The sequence below is a fragment of the Gigantopelta aegis genome, unplaced genomic scaffold (assembly GCF_016097555.1).
Source record: "Gigantopelta aegis isolate Gae_Host unplaced genomic scaffold, Gae_host_genome ctg3854_pilon_pilon:::debris, whole genome shotgun sequence".
NCBI lineage: Eukaryota > Metazoa > Mollusca > Gastropoda > Neomphalida > Peltospiridae > Gigantopelta > Gigantopelta aegis.
Genome location: NW_024533548.1, coordinates 12329 through 37866, shown reverse-complemented (window position 1 = coordinate 37866; position 25538 = coordinate 12329). Strand labels below are relative to the sequence as shown.

The 25538-nt window shown below is 35.9% G+C and overlaps 1 protein-coding gene across 2 annotated transcripts; it reads left to right on the top strand.

The window, feature by feature from the left end:
• The first annotated feature begins 282 nt into the window (after positions 1-282).
• Positions 283-23167, top strand: LOC121392461. 2 transcript variants are annotated; one of them, XR_005960497.1, is made up of 5 exons: positions 283-602; positions 701-880; positions 16700-16810; positions 21044-21503; positions 22082-23167. XR_005960497.1 is itself a non-coding variant. In XM_041523661.1 (4 exons), exons 1-4 carry the CDS (start codon positions 581-583, stop codon positions 21079-21081), a joined length of 351 nt encoding a protein of 116 aa, XP_041379595.1. In that variant the 5' UTR covers positions 283-580; the 3' UTR covers positions 21082-23167. The 2 variants fall into 2 exon arrangements, 1 of the variants encoding a protein (XP_041379595.1); XM_041523661.1 differs by having other exon boundaries at positions 21044-23167.
• Positions 23168-25538: the final 2371 nt, after the last annotated feature.

Genomic DNA, 25538 nt, shown 5'->3' with positions numbered 1-25538 from the left:
AAAAAAATCATCCACAAACTGATTCGGTGATGCCTTTCTCACATATGTTTGCAGATGATTTTGTTTTTCGTTCATGGTGTAGTGGCTTCCTGTCAACAGGTTTATGTGATGTGTCTAGTGCCGCAGTGTAGTGTAGGGGAGATAGCCTGGCAAAGTGAAAAGGGGCAGATGCATGTAAGTCCCACCCCTCCAGTACATAACCTCTCCACAAACAACTCCCTCAGTGCCCCCTGCTTTCAAAGCTTGGCACACCATGGTAAAGGGGCCCTAAATGACCCAGGCTAGACTGAGGGTGATCTCTGAGCAACTGGAGCCCCAGAGGTGCAGTGTGCATGCCCCATTGGCTATGGGCATGCTCTGACACTCACTCATCCAGTCCCAGTTATGGGCAAATAGCCAAACAGACAGAGGGCGCAAGTCAAGAAAGACAATCTGTCTAGGAGAAGGACAACTCAGATGCCAAACCCATGCAGAAGCAGCATGCAAGTCCAGTAAGACAAGCTTCTACGGGATGGAAACCCAGACAGAAACACTCCTCCTGACTTCCCAGGATTAGAATCTTCATTCAGAGAGCGTGAGGATGATGTTATATTGTAATGAATGTAAGGGAAATTTAATTATTTAATTTTTAACTTAATTCTTGCTCTTAGTCTAGTGCATGGAAATTATCAAATTCATAATGTGCTGTCATTTCTTGCAGCCCACGTCCTAAGCGGCTACAGTTTACAGATTCGGATAAATGTCCAATCGATGATGGAGAAGACATACTGTCACTTAACAAACCACCTGTTAAGAAACACAAAGCTGATACGAACATCAAAAATGCAAAACTGCCAGCACTACCAGCTCTGCCAGACTTTATCAAGTCTCCTTGTCACAAGTAAAAACAAATTACAGTCATTGATATCATGCCTAAATATGACAGTATCTAACTTTACCATATTAGTTTTCTTAGCTTCTGTCAACATTCAGTCACCTGCAACACTGTAAATAACAATCAGGTTCATTGGAGAATTATTTAAAGGATTTGTGAACAGACCACAAAACGTTGTCATTTTGTTCTGCATTGCCATACTATAAGTCTAAAAACAATTATTTTATTTTTTTTAACTCTTAATTTAGTGTAAATAGCTTAAAACAACAAAATAATAAGGCAGTACCAAATCCTTCCCGACTTTTAATGAGCTGGTCTGTCACGTGGTCTGCTGACGTCAGAGACGCTACTGCCAGCCAGAGGAAGTGAGAAGCCAGTTCGTACGCGTGTGTTAGTTTCACTTTAATTTCCGCGATTATTTCTGAATGGCAAAACGGTGGGAAGAAAACTTTCACCTGGACATACAGCCGTACCAGTTCGAGCCTTTGGCCCACGAACGAGCTGTTGAGAGCGAAGATGAAAGTGATAGCGAGCACGAAACCAACGACGGTATGGAAAACCGTGTTGGAAACATAAACTGGTAGAAATTATTATTAATTTATTTTTTAATGACGTTCTTATTAACTACTTATTTCTACAAGGCCATGTATGTCACGTATATTTTGTTGCAGTAAATTATCGTATTTCTATAAAAAAAGAAATGTACTGTTTTTCCACAATCTTGTAATGGGATGTCAGAAATTTTCGCTTAGAATGCATTTTGCGAAAATACAATGTATGGCGATATGTTTTACGGTACAGGATCGTGCTATTTGGACATGGGGATTTAATTTGTTTTATTTTAGGGGAGGGTTTTTAGCCAAAAAACAAGTACCCATATATATATATATATATATATATATATATATAATATAAATACGTTTGCTGGTTGTAAAACTATTTGGTGGAAGTCATTTGGCTAGGGCCTAATGAATGTTTTACCTCGGCATTGCGTCTTTTCTGAAAAGCGGACCTAGGGCGGCGAATCTGCATCTCTACCGAATTTTCAACAAACTCCCTGTTGGTAAATACAGTCGGGACAGCAGTGCCTTTTAACGAGATTCTTGCATTGCTGTATCCCATCTTAGCCATTTCAACCGGGTCCCGAGCGAAAGCATCCTTTTCGAAATGTGCCGAACACAACCAACTTGTACATTTTGGTGTCCATCCCTTCTCACCTCTCTGACACCGATGGATCCAAATGTTCCTTCTAGAATCACCTTCCGGCGGAAACCTAAAAAAGCTGATTCCTGATCCCTTTTTTGATTGGTTTTGACATCCCCATGCCACACAATAAACCATATTATAAAAGATAATTCCGTAATTTAACTCAGTGTTGTTCGAAGAAAGCACGCTTTTGTAATGGCAAACAATAGGCTATTGAATAGCAGTTCACGGCTGGACACCGTTCCATTCTCCCCTTTGCTCACAGTTATCACAACCAAAATATCCTGTGTGACCTTTAATTTTTTTAACAAACGAACGCGCTGGGGTGTCACACACAAAATTAGTTATAGTAACTGATATTTCTCTCTCCATAAAAAATGCCATCCACCTCAATCTCCTTCATTTCATCCACAAATTTGCGCATAAACACATTTGCATCATTTGGTTTGGACTTTCCAATCCACAAGCCTATGATAAATGGTTTTCGAGGCTCTTCTTCATTCAGAGAACCTAATATCGGCCAAAATGATTCGGTAGTACTTTTAAACAATGGAAGTCCATCAATATTTATTTGCAATTTAACTTCTTCCATTCCAAACAAATACTCATTGTTTTTTAGTCGTCCTGCTATTCCATCTTCAATACCAAAATGGTAATACTGACCCCCAGCAATATGTTCAACAGTATAATTCACATTAGTGCTCAACAATGTACGGGCATCTTTTGGTAAGTGAAAGTGAGGTCTCAGCAGAGCTAGTAGAGTATTTGCATGGCAGAGAGGAGTTCGGCTGCTGATTATCCATTCTCTAAGATTTTCCCTGAATGTGTCATTACTTTCATCACCATCATCTTCACTATCTGTGCTGCTGACTTCACTTTCTATGTCACTTCTATAAGCGTCATCCAAATCGAGATCTTCCTCATCGTCTGAATGTGTAATTACCTTGATGTCCCCAGTGACACTGCTCTCATGTTCAGATAATTCATTTACAATGTCTACAGGGTCCTCACCATACTCAACAACATGATGTCTTCCAGCTGTGCTAGCTGAATCTGACATTTCTTCATCAGAGAGACTCACAACTGATAACATCTCATGTGCTCTTCTTGCTGCTCGACGTCTGATGGTCCTATTGCTTACAAGCGTGGCATCCATTCTAGGGAATATGTACTGTAATTAATAACATAAAAATTATATTGACATCATCGCATATTGTCGTAAATAATTCAAAGCATGGACATGTTTTACATTTTAATGGCAGTCCAATGCTACCTTGTATCTAAAATGTGGTAGCCCACAGTGCTTAAGACACTGACACAATATGGCTGCATAGTTAACAAATCAGGTAGCCCCGGGTGTCTGGGCATGGGATTTTCCAAGCTTGATATCCATAAAATATGTTCCTGTGTTGTTTCCCGATAGCAAAATCAACCATGAATCGACATATAAGAGTAATTTTACACAAATATGTAAAGATAAAAAACAAAAAACATTTGAGAAGCAAAGATTGCTTCCCAATCAACAAACTGAATTTCGAGCATTGGGACAAAATATTAATTTTAAGTTTTAAAAGACGAAAGAAATAAAAAGTACCTTTTGTCAAATATATATAAAAACATTACCGCTGGATATGTTTTATTTATTGTGTATAAAGTTAAAACAAGGGTCCGAAAAGTGACTGTCTCGACCGTTAAGTTTTTATCTTCATATGTTTTATAGTATGTAAGTATCGTCCATGACCCTGTTTCGGTGAGGGCTCTACTTCGGTTGTTTCGTCGTTTGTGCTCAACAGTACGTACATTTTAAGATTTCTGACGTTGACTTTTGCATGGGGAAAGTGAACAAATGTCTATCACATTCACAGAAATGTTAGTGAAAAAAAAGGTTAAAACGAGCAAAGAAAGCAAGATCAAACTATACCCAGTCATAAATACAGCACATTTCTTAATACCCTTTTTCTTTGATTTTTGATGACTTATTTGAAACAAAACTTATTTTTAAAAACTATTTTTGTCTGTTCTCAGCTGTACTGCTATTTTGTTATTGAAGTCACATGGTTGTCACAGTGTCTGCTGGCAAAAATCTCTTTACAGATACTTGCCAAAAATATACGGTCCTTATATGTTTCAAAATAAACATATTTCTGGATAACTGTTTGTATATTTATTAAAACTCAGAATGCAGCTTATATGTTTTAAATAAACAATTTAACCAATATAACTATTCATTTGTTCAACTTTTAGCACAACTGCAAGACATACTAGTAATTGTTATATTTGTATTCCTAAAATGTTGTCTATTTGCATTGGTTCTCGAGGATTCCATTTTGTAATTTGTCTTGAAATATTTCTTATAAATTATTGTAAGTACATGTTTTGTTGAACAACATACATGTTTTGATAAAACACTCAAAAGTTTTGTGTTGGAAAGTTTTGGCTGCAAGTTATACCACTAAGGTCTCACTACACAGATCATTTCCGGGTGAGAGTTCATTCATCACGGTCCACTATAGGTCCTAATTGTGGCACATGTTATGGTTCACATATTCACTTCTAGGAAATGGTGAAGAATTAAAACAATATGTATGTTTAATGGTAAGCCTTCTGGCTGTATTTTGCCCATGTTATTTTGTAATATTGTGCATCGACCTTTTGTTCACAATTTTGGAGTGAATATAAATGCTTATATGATGTATGTTCGCAATGGTATATGTTGTTAGTGCCAACGAGAACCCGTTCTATGGGCAATCTTCGCTTAAAGTTGGGCAGTTTAACATGGGTTTCAATGGCAGATGACATCTGTGTAGTGAGACCATAATTTAAAACATGAAATTACTGTTTATCCCAAAATGAAAATGTACTAGTGTAGCATCCTTATAATAGGTAATTACATCGATGTGGATTTGAGCCAAGCGTATGAGGGCCCTATTTGGGTAAATATAGAAACATATCAATTTTATTTATTTTTATTATTTTTATTTTATTTTTTTAGGGGTGTGTGTGTCAAAATGTATATTCTAGTGTTCTTACATGTAATAAATAAATTGATATGAGTGTCTAACACTGAGTTTCTCATTGCAAAAGGTCAAAATTCAAGGTGACAAGGTCAATATCCAAATTCACCCTAATTTCTGTGATTTTGTGCATAATGAATTTTTTCGAATGTTCAGTCATAGTGACAAACAGTTTTGATGGTATTGTGAATATATAACATAGTATTCTACTATGAAAGTAGAATTTGTATCTGCCATTAATAATATGTGGATCTTCATGCTGAAATATACAGAAAAAAACAGGATTTCAACACTTCATTATGAAACAATTGTTGCCCATAGCAACAATTGATGGAAACTAATATTTTTAATGAACTAACTAGATAATTAGCTTCTTTGTATGTTCCCCATATCAGAACTACCAACAAGGTCATACATTACCATATAGTGGCTGCTTGTTTGATGGCCATCTATTGTGTGGATGACCAAGGAGTAACAATGTGATATGAAGTTTTATTGGATGGTATGGTGCATCTATCTTTTGGTGTATTGGTTAGAGTTCATAAGTTACACGGCTCTAGTATAGCTTTTCATGGTGTAAATGACCCAAGTTATCAAATTGACTTCAAAGCAAGTTTGACAAAATCGGTCAATAGACTAAGATCTCACTACCAAGATCGCTTCCGGGTGAGAGTTCATTCATCACGGTCCACTACAGTTCCTAATTGTGGCACATGTTATGGTTCACATATTCATTTCTAGGAAATGGTGAAGAATTAAAACAATATGTATGTTTAATGGTAAGACTTCTGGTTGTATTTTGCCCATGTTATTTTGTAATATTGTGCATCAACCTTTTGGGAAATGGGTATATAGCGCAAGTGACAGCCGGAGTGAATTGGTTAATGAACCACCTGTTCGGACCGGTACTACAGCCAGATGCGGTCATATAGCAAAAAACTGAGACGGAAATGTTCACAATTTTGGAGTGAATATAAATGCTTATATAATGTATGTTCGCAATGGTGTATGTTGTTAGTACCAACGAGAACCCGTTCTATGGGCAATCTTCGCTTGAAGTTGGGCAGTTTAACATGGGTTTCAATGGCAGATGACATCTGTGTAGTGAGACCTAAACGTTTCACTCACCGAAGCAGGTGACATAGTTAACAATATTTGCTGCTGATGCATGCTACAGGTTTTGACGCACGTGCAGTGTTCTTTGTTGTATAGCGGCCAGTTTAGTGTTCATTTGAAGCATAGAAATACTAATAAAAAGGTAGCTATTTGATTAGCAACTGTCTGTGTATAAATATTGATATGATTTAGAATTAAATGCTTATGCTCATCGAAACTGATATATATTTTTTTTTTCATTATTATTATTTTTTTAATAATTCTGTTTAAATTCACAGTAAGCATAGGTCTAGTTCGTTTCTTTAATTTCCAAAACTGTTTTCCAGTTTTGCCTACGTCGATCCAAACTAAAATAATAATAATATTTTTTTTTTTTTAAATACCCCACTACTCACAGACGGCTATTTGCGGTAGGCTACAATCACTGTAGCGTGCTAAAAATAACTATGACTATCCGCCATATTGTTTTCGACTGAAAACACTCGAAAACCACTTTTTTAATAAAATATTTCCAGGTATTTTTTTATTTAAAAACACTAAAGTAAAGCCAACATAGTATTCTTTCTGTTGTATAGTTAGTTTCTATTACTTTTATGTGCAAAAACGGCGGGGAATGTTCACGAGTGAACGCGCTGTAGTATAGGCCTAGTCGTCTGCTAACGCCGGATACTCTGCCAGCTTTCGTGACGTTTGGCACAATAGCCTATTCCCGCGTTTAAGAAAAACAGGCTTCATAAATTCGGCATATAAAGTTTCTATGTTTTTTTTAAACTTATATATGATTATGCATGCCAATTATATGTTCTATAGCTCTATATACTCACATGCTTAATCTTCAAAGTTTCGTGATCGTAAAACTAGGTGACCTAAATATCCAGGATTCTCGGTAGGTGGCGCATCGATCGATATGTAGACTGGTAAATAGCCACCGGCGGCCCACAGTTTGCAACACGCTGCACTGCCTCCGCAGTGTTGCCGACTTCAACCCACTAGCGGCCCACCAGTGGCAAGCCACTTGCGCCCGTACCACTAGTGGCCCGCTGGCGCCTGCTATCTGGGAGCGGTGTTTCGATTTATAATTTTGTGTTGAGGGTTGCTTTTGGGAAAGTATTCATCGAGTATATATATATATATATATATATATAATCTTATATTTTCAGTGCAATCAAAGTATGTGATATTTTTCAGATCACACACTTTAAGAATTTGATAACTGCATGCAAATTAGATGTAAATTAGTCAGGTAGATTGAGGTTTATTGACATGTAAGCAAACATGACACTCCATGATTGACGTATGCATTCATAGTCATCAAATAAAAACATTTCAATGGCAATTTAACACTGAAAGCTGTCCAGCGTTCAGAAAACAGAAAACGTTAGGCATAACTTTATTTTGATGAAAGGACATTCAAAATGACGTCATTCGAGTTTGACGTCATTTCCATTCAAAGATACACCGCGCCACATATTTATACGTCATTTGAATATTTAGTAATGGCGGACTGGAATTAAAGTTGCGTGTACAGTTTACAAAAACACGTTGTATTAAGCTTGAGCTTATATGATAAAGAGATTATTACCCTCGTGTATTTCGGTATCGTCAATATCATATATTAGAAATAAAAATAATGCATTATGCTCGCCAGAGGCTCGCATAATACAATTTGTATTCCTAATATATGATGTTGGCGATACCGAAAAACACTCTGGTAATAACAGAATTTAACTCGCATTTTTCGCATTAATATTATGATCAGATTAATTTCAGGATATATATTGTAGATCCTGAAATTAATCTGATCATAATATTAATGCGAAAAATGCGAGTTAAATTGTGTTATTCACTTTAATAATATGATTAATTTATTTCTATGTTTTTTTCTGTGTCCTTCGTTATTAAAACAAAACAAAGACTAAAATTATAACATATTTATTAAACAACTCAAAAACAATTCATTGTAGGCTAGACGGACTAGTTGTTGAAAAGTCAAGCAAGATACGTGTCAGACGCTCTTAAAACAAACAAAGATTAAAATTCTAATACATTTATAAAACAACTAGAGCTCAATCCATCGTAGTCCAACAAGATGCCATCCACGTGTGACGATTGCAAGGTCGACACAATCCATCGCGCGTGCATGGGTTTTAGCACGCTAATCCTGAGGTGGATCGTTTCTTTGTTTTGACATCCGTGGGATATGGCAGTCCTGTGTGCCGTTTTATGGTGAAAGTGACGTACTTATAAATTTTTAGGAAGATACAGTTGTAATGGTACATGTATGCTAATGTTTAGCCAGATTAAAAAGTATGTAACTCGTATCCCAACGATTTTTATAGGATTTGTTTTGATATTAACATATATGTGGATACATTTAATTTATAAAAATTTACGTTGAAAATTTGAAAATTTAGTTTTGTGTCAAAAATGTGAATAACAAGATGGCGGAAAACAAAATGGTGGCCATTTGTCATAAAATCGATATCCAAGTCTTATTTGCTTCCATAAATTCAAGAATGTATTGCAGCATACAACATATGTGTGATATAATTCAAGATGGCCACCATATCATAACTATTTGCAATATATCGTCCAAAACAGTCTATTTAATAATACATTACTGTATTTTTGTATTTATTACGTCACAAAAATATGCTAAGAGTCTTTTAACATGTATCGGTATTTAGTGAAATGGTTATTTAACAACAGAAGCAAACCTTTCTAATACTTTAACACAAACTGGAGGCAAATGAGATGGCATTCATAGGTTATTCATCCATACGAGTCCATCCACTCCATAGCATTTCATAGGGTCAAAGTTTAAAGAGCCAAAACGTCAAAAAGATTTTTAACTAGAACCAGTGTAGAGCCAGTGTACCGGTTAATTGCTATATACTGTCCTTGCAACATTTACAGAGTTCCCCTAAAATTAGATTTAACCATTTTTATGCAGAACTAGGATAGTCATAGCTGTGTCCTGTTTTGTATGTGTAAGGGTCAGGTGTTATGGTACAATGTATTTATATTTTATGGTCATATGTTGATTAAAATAATGGGTATACATATAGCAGCTGTATGTACAATTATGTAAATTACTAGTGCTGGTTGTGTCCCAGATATGTAAGAAGGGTCCTTATTGCAAAAGTAATTAAACATATTGAATGCACTATTTAATGGTACCCTGTTCGCCAAACATGTATGAATTCTACCAAACTGGTTGGGTGACGTTGACGGTTTTGGACAGGTCCTCCAATAAATTCCCATAGTATTCAATAGGTGAAAGGTCTCAGCTCCTAGCTGGTCATAGCAGTGTCTTGATGTTTTGCTACAGTCACAAGAGGAAAAAAACAACAACAAAATATCCCAGCGTAACGTGTGAATAGCGCAACAATTGGTACAATGAGATTGTAATGGTGTTGCCACCACACACTATTACTGACCCACCTCCAAATCGGTCATAATGACGAGTATCTCCATACACGGCCATGTGCATCATGGACGTCTAGTGTGTATTCTACGACGTCTGCATCATCCATGTCTGGCAGCAAACGTTTAACCAGTGATTTACTCCAGGAGTAACACATATGGTTTCCAGTTGACTTGAAATATACATTTCGCTGGCTGGTGCCAACTTGCAGCATACCCACAGACCTGAGACCATTCTGGCATTGAAGACTTCGCAATGATGCAAATTTATTAATGTTGTCAAAAGAATGACATACGGTTTGTGGGTTTGTGTTCCAATTACAAACAAAAGATTCCGTATTTATTTTGAACAGTATATATTAGGAATAGAAATGGTATTATGTGAGCAACTGACTCATTTGTTTTCGAATTTGAAATGTGAATGGTGTATGGCAGCAAACTGTATTTATTGCAAAAAGGTTTGAATTAGACGATCCATTTGGCATAAGGAAAATAATTTCCAGTACAGCAAATTTGTTTAAGTTATTTTTATTTTATTTTATTTTTTATTTATTCATTTATTTTTACGCTAAATGTATTTTTCTGTTTTGTTTTGTTTGTTTATTTGTTTGTTTGTTTTGTTTGTTGTTGTTTTATTTTTTATTTATTTTTGTTTCGTTATTTCATTTGTTGCTATCTGCAAACAAGCCAAAACAAAAAAGACATCATTGTTTTTTTATTACTCCTGTCATTAAAACAGCTAACCCATTGAGCCCATCCTTCATTAAATATTTAGTACTTGCAAATATAAAATAGAATAAATCTATTTTTGTACTTTGTTAAAACCAGTAATGTTTAAATACTTTTCTGTATCTTTGTACCACAAACATAATATTTCATGTTAATAATTATCTGGTTAAGAAAGTTACATTTTTCATTATTAATCATACAAAGATGATATTATGACTAAAATTAATTACAATACCAGTCTGAGTCAATTACGAGTTTTGTAGGCCTACTGCAACCCATAAGTTCTAAACCTTATTGTATTTGAATATATGTGCTATGGTTTTGGGTGGTTGATGCAAAACCTAGACCCATTTGACTCAACATAATGAACATAAAGTGTTAGTAGCTATGATTCGGTGTACGTGTCTATATTGAAATCATACTAAATTTTTATAAATCTGTTTATTCATTTATGTTACAAATATATTTCTTGACTTATTTATATTAAGTCAATTATTGATTTTATTTAATTTCATAATTTACTTTATAAAGTTATTTATGTATTTATTACTAGTATTAGGTTTCCGAGCCAAGGCTGGGGAACCTATTGTTTTTGCTGAGATCTTTTTTTTTTTTTTTTTTTTTTTTTTTTTTTTTTTTTTTTTTTTTTGGTCGTCTCTGTTGTGTCATCTTGTAAGAACGGTACTGGGCCGATTTAGCTGATATTTGGTAGGTAGTTGCGTACTTCGTGGGGGGGGGGGGGGGGGGGGGGGTGATGCATTGAAAAACAATATGTGTATTGGTTTTGTGTATTGGCCTTAAAGGGGCATTTTTGAGTTTGCTGCAACTTTAAAGATGTAATTACATATCAAATATATTTTTCTGCATAAAATATTAGTGGCTGTATATTAAACGTGTTTCTGTTTGTTCTAATATTTGTACTAGGTTAAATTTAATTTTATTTCCTAAAATAAAAATGTTTCGTAGGAAGACAAAATCAGTGTAAGTTACAACAATATTGTTTTCACTGTTGTAATCTACTCCTTATAGCGTAAAAAAACTGTCGATTTACATTTTTTTATTTTTGAAATTTTTCAGATTGATTTTGTAAATGAAAACTGCACATATTTCCGCAGTTTTTATATTTAAATGTATTAAGGTGACAGAAATATAATTTATTGTCTAGGATTAATCACTTACTGCTTTATTAACGTGCAAAATATGAAACAAGTGCAATGTTATTTGTTAATATGGCAAGACAGTTAATGTTATAGCCTAACTACAATGCATTCTACATGCATTGCTACTTTCGATTTGTCAAGATGCATTTGGCAATAGGTCAGCTTTGTTTGTCAAAGGTCAGCAATCGACAGCTGGCCCTGTTGCTAAAGGGCCCTTATAGGGTTTTATGTGTGGTGTTTTAAAAGGTATTATTGTTGTATGTAAATTAAGTTCTGGGAATATTTGGCTGAAATTTTGTAGTTGATTAGATGACAGTATGTGCGTGTATGTGAATTGGGGCGTGAGGGGGGTAATTATTGATATACTTAGATAACATAAGTAAGTCTGAATAATAAGTGACAGTGTGTGCATATATGTGGGTTGTGGTTGTGGGTAATTATACAGCAATAAACATCAATACTTAAAGGGACATTCCTGATTTTGCTGCATTGTAAGATGTTTCCGACTAATAAAATATGTGTACGATTAAACTTACATATTAAATATATTTTCTTGCTTAGAATATCAGTGTCTGTATATTCAATGTGTTTCTGGTCGTCTTAACATTTGTAAGAAGCACAAACTGGATTTTGTCTTCATATAATTTCGTACGTATGAAAAAAATAATATTTTAGGAAATAAAATAAATTTAGCCTAGTATAAATATTAAAACGATCAAAAACACGTTTAATATACAGCCACTAATATTTTATGCAGAAAAATATACGTGATATATCATTACAATCGTTAAAAGGTCTCCGTTAGTTGATAACATCTTTAAAAATGAACTTTTCACTGGTTGGTGCCAACTTGCAGCATACCCACAGACCTGAGACCATTCTGGCATTGAAGACTTCGCATTGGTGCAAATTTATTAAATGTTGTTAAAATAATTACTATTTCATTTCGATAGTGTTCTCGCAACATACACATAATCGAAGTGTTTTATTGTGATGGACAGCACGTGCGCATGCTTCTCGGTCGTTTCGTGCTTCTTGTTCTTAACAAGTACTCTCGGTCGTTTCGTGCTTCTCGTTCTTAACAAGTGATCTCGGTCGTTTCGTGCTTCTCGTTCTTAACAAGTGATCTCGGTCGTTTCGTGCTTCTCGTTCTTAACAAGTGATCTCGGTCGTTTCGTGCTTCTCGTTCTTAACAAGTGCTCTCGGTCGTTTCTTGCTTCTCGTTCTTAACAAGTGCTCTCGGTCGTTTCGTGCTTCTCGTTCTTAACAAGTGCTTCGTTTTTTAGTTGCTGTGGGTAGGAAGATGGCCTTACATAGTGCACTTATTTTGAATGTTTTACCGTGTTCCATTCAATAATTATTCATATATGCAATAAAAGATCCCGTATTTATTTTGAACAATATATATTAGGAATAAATAGGTATTATGTGAGCCACTGACTCATTTATGTTAGTGTTATTGATGAAATAAGGCAGTTATGGCTTAATGGGAGATATTCCCGGAGTTATGTCTTCCTGTCTGGTAGTTGGTGCTTGTTGACATTAAGTCCAGTTGATTCATGTTGCTTTTGTATTGTTTTTGAATTTGAAATGTGAATGGTGTATGACAGAAAACTGTATTTGCTGCAAAAACAAGGTTTGAATTAGACGATCCATTTGGCACACCGAAAATAATTTCAAGTTACAGCAAATTTGTTTAAGTTATTTTTATTTTATTTTTTATTCATTCATTCATTTTTATTATTATTATTATTATTATTATTATTATTAGATTTATCAATTATTGACCGTCATTGACGGCAATATCATGTTTTTGGTCCATAAAACATGATATTGCACGAAATGTGGTAAATAATTGTTTTCTTGCATAATGTTATCCATAAGACTCGTACATTACTGCTTTCTTTATCAGAATCGAAATACGCCAATGCTTAAAATTTCCAGCAATGTGTTAAAACTGATGGGATTTAGTAACGTTACGTAATCCTATGACGTTGTATGACAAGCCAAGGAATGCGGAAATAAACAGTTGAAAGCAATTATACAATTTGGCGATTATTGACCTTGCCTTTGTCGTATTAAACTCAGTATGAACAAAGATGTTATGTTTTTGTTGAATGACAGCAAAGCGTTTTGTCGCAAATGTGTGGTTGTTTACATTAGAATTAGCAGTTGATGTTGCGTTATGTTACCTACTCATTAATTGAATAGACTTTTGTCTCTTTATTTATTTTCATTGGTTAAATTTCCCAGGGCAATATCACTTTTGATCGGACCGATGGGGCCATCTCAGGGCAACTGTTTTTTCATCAATAATAATACAAATATATTTAATTATGTTAGAGAGAGAGAGAGAGAGAGAGAGAGAGAGAGAGAGAGAGAGAGAGAGAGAGAGAGAGAGAGAGAGAGAGAGAGAGAGAGAGAGAGTGTGTGTGTGGTGTGTGTGTGTGTGGTGTGTGTGGTGGTGTGTGTTGTTTAGGCCTACTAGTGTTGTTGTTGTTGTTTTTTTGTGTTTTTGTTGTTGTTTTTTTTTTTGTTGTTTGGGGGGGGGTTTTTTTTTTGGGGGGGGGGAATATCGTCAATATCATATTATAGTAATATATTAGGAATAAAAAGTGTATTATGCGAGCCTCTGGCAATGTTATTGTGTTCATTACACCGGAATTCATACCTTCTGACACCGACAGAGCACATTACGAACAAACGTGCACCCGACGTTTAAAAACTCCTCTTTACAACGACATTACATAATCACAGATGCCGTAGCATGTTGGCAGTGCACACAGTCATTTGGCATCCTTGATCTCGTCGCGAGACGACAGTGTCACATGATGTCAGAGTTAGCGATGTCGGCTAACTCTGTAGACGTGTATTGCTTTTGAAAACGAGCCTTTAGTCTCATTCAATTAAAGGATTAACTTCGAACAATCAAGTTCTACTAGTTTTATGACATTTTGTAAACGAAGTAGGTTCCAATCGATTGGATTGTCTGTGAATGCGCTTTGATTAATAATAATATTATTATTATATTTAGTTTTTAATGATGGTGTGTGATCTATCCCCGTCGAATGGACCATTGGGCTATTTCTAATTCCAGTCAGTGCACCGCGACTGGTATATTAAATGCCTTGGTATGTGCTATCCTGTCTGTGGGATGGTGCAAATAAATGATCCCTTGCTATTACTGACACCTAATAGGCGATGATTTATTGAGATTTAAGAAAACGTACTAGGGTGACACTCAATAATTGACGTATGCATTCATAGCCATCAAATAAAAACATTTCAATAGCAAGTTTGCCCAGAGTTCAGAAAACAAAAAACATTAAGCAATAGTTTATTTTGATATAAGGATGTAAAAAATAATGTCATTCGAGTTTGACGTCATTTCTATATTTTTTTTAAAAAGACACGGCGCCACATATTCTTACGTCATTTGAATATCTATTAATTTGCGGACTGGAATTAAAGTTTACAAAAACACGTTGTATTAAGCTTGAGATTATATAATAAAGAGATTATTACCATCGAGTGTTTCGGTATCGTCAATATCACATATGGTAATAACATATATATATATATATATCTTCAAAATAAGTAGGGGAACCTGAAATATTAATGTTAATATCAACTATTAGACCGAACATACGTTTTGACCACAGACATCCTAGTAGAAAACGTTCAGGTCTCTTTATCAACACATATTCTATCATTCTCGATTTTGACAATTTCCAGGAAGGTCGATTAATCACTGTGGAACATTATTTCTGTCAATCTTTTTCATTCTGTTGATCATACAGTTGTTATTGTTTTGTTTTTAGTCATTTGTATTGTTTGAATTTGCGATGCGGCGTATGCAACGCGATGAGCGTTTACGGGCTATTGGCATGCTGAAAACGGGCAGAAGTCAGCGGGAAGTGGCCAACACCTTCAATTTTCGAAGTCAGTGATCAGAAGACTATGGAACAGACATCAACAAACCCAAAATGTTGACGATCGACCCCGTTCAGGTCATCCCAGGGCAACGACAGGTGTACAGGATCGATTCATCCCTAACCAGGCTGTAAGAAATCGAGCTCAAACGGCAAATCAAATTGTTGCAAACCTTCATCAGGCTACTGGTGTCCGAGTTACGGGTCAGACATGGGCAGCCCATCAAAAATCGTCACATTGCCCATAGACGTGAATGGTGTATGGAGCGTCAGAACTGGGGTATTCGTCGCTGGTAACGTGTCATGTTTTCAGATGAGTCCCTATTCACTTACCCCCCATCATATTGTGCAAGGAAGAGTCACTGGGCAGTACTACGGGGACACCCTTGGTCGTCCCGTTTACTAGGTGTGTGGGTCGACATTTTGTTTTTCAGGACGCCAATGTTCGTGCTCACCATGCACGAATCGTCAATGCTCACCTCCAGCAGCACAACATCTATCGAATGCCATGACCAGCAATGAGCCCAGACCTTTTCCCCATTGAACACGTCTGGGACATGATAGGGAGACGTGTGCGCCAACGTCAAAGGCCACTGACCACGTTATCGGAACTTGGTCAGGCGCTGCAAGAGAAGTGGAACAGACTTCCTCAAATGGCAATTGTGAGACTCATACGCAGTATGCCTCGTCGACTGAATGAATGTCTGACACATCGTGGCGGTATCACCCACTACTGATAAAAAAACCCTTCAACTTTCAAATTTCACTTCTGACCCCAATCGTCCTTCAAGATCTTTGGTGATCAAAATACTACTTTAATACTGAACTACCGGCTGTAATGTTTGCCAAATTAATTTACTATTATCATATAGCCATTCCCCACAGCTAATATAACTTACAATTTTGGCAATTGTAAATTCTTACAGTTCCCCTACTTTTTTATGACTATATATATATATACGAATAGAAAATCCTTCTGTGTTGCTGGCACCTCTCCTCTAGAGTAGTAAGGGGGCTTGAGATAATATATTTTATATATTTTATTTTTGTCGACAGATTTTCCTTATGAAGCCTGAACAGGCGAAAATTTGAATTTAAGAGGGATATATGACTTTTAAAGGAGACTTCGTTATATATGTATATGTGTGTGTGTATACATATATATATAGATATAGATATAGACATAGATAGATAGACAGATAGATATAGAGTATTATGTATATATAATTTATCTGTTTTCAGATGATGCACCACAGACCGGAGACTCTGACCGCACGTATGAAGGACTTCAAGAAAGGAGAGACTCTTCACAATACTCCAAACTCACCGTGTATCAAAATCTACACAGCTCTGGTAAACAGTAAACTACTTCTTTTCTGTATTGTTAATATTTCTCCTCAGAGCTATTCATAGATGATTAATGTTAGAATTTCCAGAAACAACAATGATTTGTAGCATAACAAAAGTACTTAAATATTGCGTTAGTTCTTTCAGGCTGCATTTCCATTGGTACGGTTTAACCCTCGCGGTTATTTCTGCCGCCAAGCGGTCAAAATCGAATGCGTTGTGTTGCTTTGAAATCTTTCCATTGACACGGGTGCTAGCCGTGCGGCAAAGAAAAGTCGATCATGTATCGACTTTTTTGTCCAGCCGTGCGGCTCCAACAGCAAGGGGATCCATACAATGACGTCATTTTGAGGGTATTACCTATGATTACCCATCTCCCGCAATTGTGTGTTTTATAGCGTCATTTAATTTTCAAGTTTTCGGAGTAAGCCTTTTTAGCACTCTTCTTGCAATGGGCGAGTAAAGTTAACACATGAGCAAATGGAAATTTTAATATATATTGGCATGGTAATTTTTACGATGTAGTGGGTTGTTCAGTCCCTTTTACCCAGCCCTGCTAACGGACCTGTGATGGCAGTAAAACATAATCGGTTCCTTGTGGCATTGTTATATGCAAGGTACTACAAAACTGTTGTATTGCCGTTTCTGATAAAATAATATATATTATTATTATTAATGTAGGCGGCTTAGTATCACGGAGAATGGTCATTTTACTTATAGGTGGACTTACAAATACCAAAACATATTTCAACTTATCGGAAAACATACGAAAATACTAATGTTAGTTTTCGATATGAAATTGAATCTCCCGCACCTGATGACGGAAAGCATCCTGCTTCAATCTCCTCATTATTTAATGTTCCCAATATCTGTGTGTCGTTTTCACGGGTGTTAGTTCTCGTCTCCTATAGTCCGTCACATCCTCCTACACATTTTTTGGGGGTTTGGTTTGATGTAACAAGAAAAATAATTGTTTTGGAAATAACCAAAAACAGCAGTTTTTGTGTCCAAGTTTTAAAGCAATTGGCTCATAAATAAATACTTTGTAGTAAATTGCATAGTATGAAAAAAGGTTTTCCCCGTGTGAAGGATTATAAGTAATAGTTCAAATCGCGATTTGATTAAATGTAGGGTTTTTTTCTTTAGATGTTTCATTAGTAATGCATCTTCCTTATTTAACAATGACATGTTTCAATTTGCATATGGCCGGTTATTTAATTAATTAAGTCACAAGGAACGAACCGTGTCATAAGAACGTCTCAGTGGAAATGTGCTAGCTGCGCGGGTAGAACTAATGGAAAGGCAGCCTTAGGTTCATCCACAAAACAACAACAACAAAACTATAACAGATGTGTAAACTCTGATTCGGTGAAGCCGTTCACACAAAAGTTTGCCATGCTTTGTTGTTGTTGTTGTTGTTCATCGGGGTACTTTTGTGTGAACGGCTTTGCCAATTCACAGTTTGTACATGGGTTTTTTGTTGTTGGTGGTTTTTTGTGTGCATAGCCCAATGAGCCTAAACAATAAATAAAAGGCAATCCTTAAATGTTATGTGTGTGTCCATGTCCCTGTTTTTTTATTATACATACACATGTAATCTCAAATTATTTATAAAATCTCCAATGTTTATTATCCCTAGAAAAGAAGTACGGTAATGTTATATGATACACACTACATAAGAATACAAATAATATGTTATGATAGTAATAAACATGTTACCACAAAAAGAAAAGAAGAAACAATAGAATGAAGTAAAATAAACAAATAGAAAAATAATAATAATACAAAGTTAGTAATAAAAAAGAATGAATAAATGAATATATAGATATTATATATATATATATATATATATATATATATATATATATATATATACTCTTCAAAAGAAGAAACACAAAACCACATTGTCGTAACATTTGGAGAATTGATTTAATTATTGAATGGTGAGTCCGATAATTACCAAATGTTGCAGGATTGTTCACAATTCACTCTAGTCCATTGTGAGTAAGTGATAGGACACACCACCAAGGTCAAGGTCATCTGGAGTCAATACCGGGTGTGGCCTCCGCGTGTGTTGACAACTGCCTGGCACCGCCTGCCCATTGAAGCAACCAGAGTACGGATGACGTCCCGGGGGATGGTGGCCCACTCGGCCTGGAAGGCTGCTGCCAGCTCGGGCAGGGTCTGGGGCTGTGGTTGTCGCTGTCGGAGGCGTCGGTCCAACTCGTCCCATAGATGCTCAATTGGGTTCAATCCGGTGATGTCGATGGCCAAGGAAGGACATTAATGTTGTTGTTCTGTAGGAAAGCCGTTGTGAGACGTGCTGTGTGAGGCCTGGCGTTGTCATGTTGGAACACTGCGTTGGCGTTGGCCATAACTGGAACGATGTGTGGCCGGAGGATCTCGTCAATGTAGCCCTGTGCATTCAGGTTGCCCTGCACGTGGACCAGGTCAGTTCTGCCAGTGTGTGAGATGGCTGCCCACACCATGACACTACCCCCGCCGAATCTGTCCACTTCCTGCACGCAGTTTGCCGCATAACCTTCACCACGACGCCTATACACGCGACATCTTCCATCATGACGTCGGAGCAGAAATCGGGACTCGTCACTGAACCACACCTGTCTCCATCGCAGTTGAGGCCATTGTCGATGAATCTGGCACCACTGCAGTCGGAGTCGACGGTGTTGTGGTGTTTAAGATGACACCTCGAACTGGACGTCTGGCACGAATTCCTACCTCACGTAGGCGGTTCCGTACGGTCTGGTCGGATATCCCTGCGCAAACCTGGTATTGCTGCGGCTGTGGAGGTGGCAGTAGTCAATCGTTCCCGAAGGTGGCGTACCCGGATGTAGCGGTCCCTGCCCTGGGGTAGTGACCCGTGGTCGACCGGATCTAGGGAGGTCACGTGTTGATCCATGTTGCTGGTAACGGTCCCACAGTCTGGAGATGGTGCTTGGGGACACATGGAATGCCCTGGCAACGGCCGTTCTGGATTCGCCTGCGTCTAGTCGGCCGATGGCATTGTTTCTCTGCAGTTCACTGAGACGTGGCATGTCCTGGATTGTCAACTGTCGGCCAGATACAGAGGCCAGGCAAGCGAACACCCTGCACTTTTATACTGTCGGTGTTCATGTTGCACGTGCAGACAACGCACGTGCAGTGGTGGCATGGTTTGCACGTGGCTGCGTTTTTGCGAATATTCACATTTTGGAACTTTATTGTACAGTAGCTGCGTTTTATCGAATGTAACCGTGGGAATGTGTTTGGGACATGCAATGACCTTATATTCACAAAGCATGAACCGGTAGGAAACATAAAATCGGAGTTATAACCCATTTGTACCCTTTTGCATTTCTTTTTTTGAAGAGTATATATATATATAATATATATATATATATATATATATATATATATATATATATATATATATATATATATATATATATATATATATATATATATATATAATGAAGATAAATAAATAAATAATCACTAGCGTTGTTGTCGGCTCAACTGTGTACTTTACATTCTCCTTTGTATTGGGTTGGTTTTGAAAGATCGTAAGTACTATCTACATGGCCAATATATTCCACTTTTTGTGAAATGGTCATTATTTGCATAAATATACTTTTCAATATTTCTATTATATTTTATTATACTTATAGCTTTAGAAAATTTAGGATTTCGTTTGGCATATTTACCACTATATTTACCACTATTACCTAAAGCAATGATTTAGTTAGATACTCTGTAAAGGATCCCCAAGTAATATATCGATTATATTAAGATTTACAATTAAAAAGGTTTTATCTTTAAACCAAGTTGTTGCCCAAACTTTTGAGAATGAGAGCAATGAAAAAAAAAAATGTTCTAATGACTCAGCTTCTTCACTGCCAAAAGTACATAAATTTGTATACCACATTTCTATAGGTAAGCATTCGTTGTCAGAATGCGATGCATAAGTTTGAACTGGAAATTCCGAGTTTTAGTATCTATTGTGGGTTTTTGTGCTATTTCAAAACACAGAGACGGATATTGTTCAGTAATGTCATTATTAAGTTTTTGTGACCATTTGCAGCTCATGTTAGACATGGATGACTGAATTTTATTCACATATAAATTATATATAACTTTATCTTTTTGTTTGTTTGCAGTCTTGTTACTAAAGAATCATCATCTAGGGTATCACAATTATTTTTTTAGTATAATGATTCAATTCAACTTATTTCTTTTCAGAACCAAACTACAGCAACGTGACAACTTTGTCTGCATGATAATTATATAATGAAAAACACGATAAGAGCGTCGGTAAAATGTTTTAAAAAACTAATGAAGATTATAACAGCTTTTTATAACCTCAACATGGCATAAAAATTGCATTTGACAAATTACAGACTTCTTTAATAAAAAAGGCAAAATTCTTACATTATTGGAAATTGAAGAAAATGTTAACACTACACTGTCTTTTGTTACTTATTGCGGGTGTTGTTAAAGCAATTAGAAAATATTTCACAAGATAATATATACTCTTCAAAATATATTTCTAACATTATTTTTTAAATAAAACAGTAGTGTATATTTTAATATAATGTTATTCAACAGCTAGTGGACGTGATATCATTCAATTTTGAAGCCAACAAATACACTATTTGGAAATGTGGGTGGGCAGACAATATCCATTACTATGGTTCCACAGGTATGACCGCTTGACAGATAACTGATTCGCATTCATACACACATTCATGACAAGCTCCAGAGTATACAATCTTTTGTTGTGTTTTATTACCCAAGAACAAACATTGTGTGAATCACCATTTGTATTTGTTGCTCTTGAGGCGGTGCCTAGGGTTAATCAGGTGATTTGTGTCTTATTACCTGAGTATATCAACCATGTATCCCTGGCATGATTGCCTGGTGGTTATCCACAGCTTCATGTCCCCTTGTTGGACTCAGTGGTGGGTGGGGGGCATGGTTGATGAATTATGGTTTCAAGCAATTTAATATCAATTGATGGAACTCTGAAAAGGGTCCACACCGAAGTTTCGGACTCTTCATCAACAGATGAAGAGTCTACTACATTGTCTGTAAAGAAATCCAGAGTGATTTCTTCAAAAACCTGGCCAAGGTTTCTTGTCATCGGTTCTACTGATGATAAGGCCTTGAAGAAATTGTCACCCTTTGTGATATCATTCAATTTTGAAGCCGACAAATACACTATTTGGCATCATTGGAAATGTGGGTGGGCAGACAATATCCATTACTATGGTTCCACAGGTCACATATTCTACGTTAAAAACATGCACATACAGCACATAAATGACCGCTTGGCAGATAACTGATTCGCATTCATACACGCATTATCGATAGCGTCGCTAGCTTATATTGAAATTATGTCCCAGCTGACAGAATCCCCAACGTAAAAACCAACCAGATGGAAACGGGTGAGTCCCACACACCATTTGCACGTGATGTAAACACACATCGGAGTATCATATCTACATTTTGGCACGTTAACAGCAAACTGGAATGTCACGTGATCGCCCAAGATCCGGTCGCCCGAGAGTTACTACAGCGGCGTTGCTATTGAAATGGTTTTGTTTGATGACTATGAATACATACGTCAGTTATGGAGTGTCACCGTAGTACGTTTGCTTAAATGTCAATCTAATTTGAAAAGTTACAAATTCTGAAAGTATGTGATCTGAAAAATATCACTTTCTCTGATTATACTGGATATGCTAGTTATTATATGATAAATATGTGAATTTATTGATGCTACGCGATTGTATACAAGTTGTGACTGTTATATATACAATTATGTGTGTGTCTGTGTGTGCGTGTGTGTGTGTGTTTGTATGCATGTGTGTGTGCATGTGTGTGTGCATTATTATATATCTTACTACATACATATATACTTATTATTCTGTTCAATATCTATATATATATCCTGTCCATTTAGAGATTAAAATTAGAAATAATTCAATATTTGTAATACTTATGTAACTTATGTCTATTATATCTGCTTCTTCTTCCCTGGGGCAAATTCCAGTGTAAACATGAAATACCTCCCCCACCCTCCCCGCAAAAATAATAATATTATTAAAAGAAACAATTTTAACGGCACCTCATGATTCCTTCATATAGAGATGATGTTCATTTATTGTATATAAATTTATTGCAATTTTATACATGTATTTGTTCATACAGTATCATTAGGCTTTTACAAGTTGTATATATAAGCAAGTTAAAGGGAGGAAATGTTTTATTTAACGACGCACTCAACACATTTTATTTACGGTTATATGGCGTCAGACATATGGTTAAAGACCACATAGATATTGAGAGAGAAAACCCGCTGTCACCACTTCATGGGCTACTCGTTTTCGATTAGCAGCAATGGATCTTTTATATGCACCATCCCACAGACAGGGTAGTACATACCACGGCCTTTGATATACCAGTTGTGGTACACTGGCTGGAACGAGAAATAGCCCAATGGGCCCATCGACGGGGATCGATCCCAGACCAACCACGCATCGAGCGAGCGCTTTACCACTGGGCTACGTCCCGCCCCCATAAGCAAGTTAAAGGCATGTTTTTAATGTTTATTATACCTGTAATTTATATATAGTAACAGGTCATATGCTTTTAATTTTTATTATACCTGTAATTTATATATAGTAACAGGTCATATGTTTTTAATGTTTATTATACCTGTAATTTATATATGGTAACAGGTCATATGTTTTTAATGTTTATTATACCTGTAATTTATATATAGTAACAGGTCATATGCTTTTAATGTTTATTATACCTGTAATTTATATATAGTAACAGGTCATATGCTTTTTAATGTTTATTATACCTGTAATTTATATATAGTAACAGGTCATATGTTTGTAATGTTTATTATACCTGTAATTTATATATAGTAACGGGTCATATGCTTTTTAATGTTTATTATACCTGTAATTTAAATATAGTAACAGGTCATATGCTTTTTAATGTTTATTATACCTGTAATTTATATATAGTAACGGGTCATATGCTTTTTTAATGTTTATTATACCTGTAATTTATATATAGTAACAGGTCATATGCTTTTTAATGTTTATTATACCTGTAATTTATATATAGTAACAGGTCATATGTTTTTAATGTTTATTATACCTGTAATTTATATATAGTAACAGGTCATATGCTTTTCAATTTTTCATTCCACGGATTTTTATAAATCGAATGTAGTAAGCAAAACGACAGTGGGGTATAACTTTGATTAGAATTTCAGTGTCTTTATATGTTGAATTTATTGTCTGTACCTTTTGTTTATGATAAACGTATATTCAGATGTAGAATTATAATTATATACATGTATAAACATCAAACCATGAATAAAACTTGTAATGTTTGGTTTTTATTTTGGGTTTTATGGATGTTTGTCATTTAGACGAACATTCTTATAAGAGTGGAACAGCCTCTTACCTGAGTCGGTGTATTCACCTATGATAAAAAAGACATATAACAAGATTCTTCAATACACACCGTTGGTACTGTTAGCATATTTCTGATGACAGCTGAAGTGCTTCACTTACCAGAAACTTCTATTTATACAATGCCATCAGTATGCTACAAACAATCCTACCACGATAATTCCCCCTGAGAATATTCTGAGCAATATTTCTGTAACATGAGTAGTTACTGGCTTGTAATAATGCTTCATCTGTATTCATGTGTGTAAGCAGATGTCCCTTTTTTCACGCAAAGTGTAATGTCAATATTAACATTGTCTTTAAAAATATATTTTATATAATGGCACATATATTTAATTGGAATTTCAATTTTCAAGAACTAAAGTTCATTCAGACAAAGTTGGAAGGATGCATGATCCTGGAGAATGGCAGTCCTTACAACATCATAAATCTTGACAGTGATTCATGTAAACAACCACGCCTGTTAAAACATTCGTATGACTCGGTCGTGTACAAATATGCTTACTGTTCTGTCATTCAGCTGCTTATTTGCTCTAGCAGTAACAACTAGCTGTTGAAAATTAATCTTTTGATGTAGATGACACCAAATTAATGGAATCTAAATGTCAACATGAACTTAGATTGTCCCTTATAACTGATATTGTTATTATTGATGTTAAGAGACAAACAATGTAGACGATGTTCTTGGAATAAAGAGGGAATGGTAAAAACAAATCTATGGATAATTACCACATATATTTACTGAATCTTATGCAAAGAGCATTGAGAGTGCAATAACACCTGATGATGCCCGCAGGTTTTGAAAACACTTGGCAGAACTATTCCTGCTACTTCAAACACTATTAAAATAATGGCAGACTCCACTATCAAGTATATACAGTGATGATGTCAACAAATACTTAGCTGAAACCAGAATTTGCAAATGAACAGTGAGAAAAAGAAAGGCAAACCGTAGCATTTAACCAAACCAGGACTTTTACATCATGGTTGAATCAAATTGGATACCCCACTTTCCTCACTTGATGATGATGGTTGGTACCTCAGTATAGGAATGTGCAACAATACAAATCCTTCGCTACCATGGCATTAAAGGTACTTCGATCTCAAATTCGTTGTCACATATTTGAAATATTTTTCAATGCACATCTTCATTCCCATTCAGATGTGTCTGTTTATGGAAGCTGTAGAAATGTGTTTTGACATCTGTAGTGGCGTATGCATTGAAGTGAAAGTCCTACAGA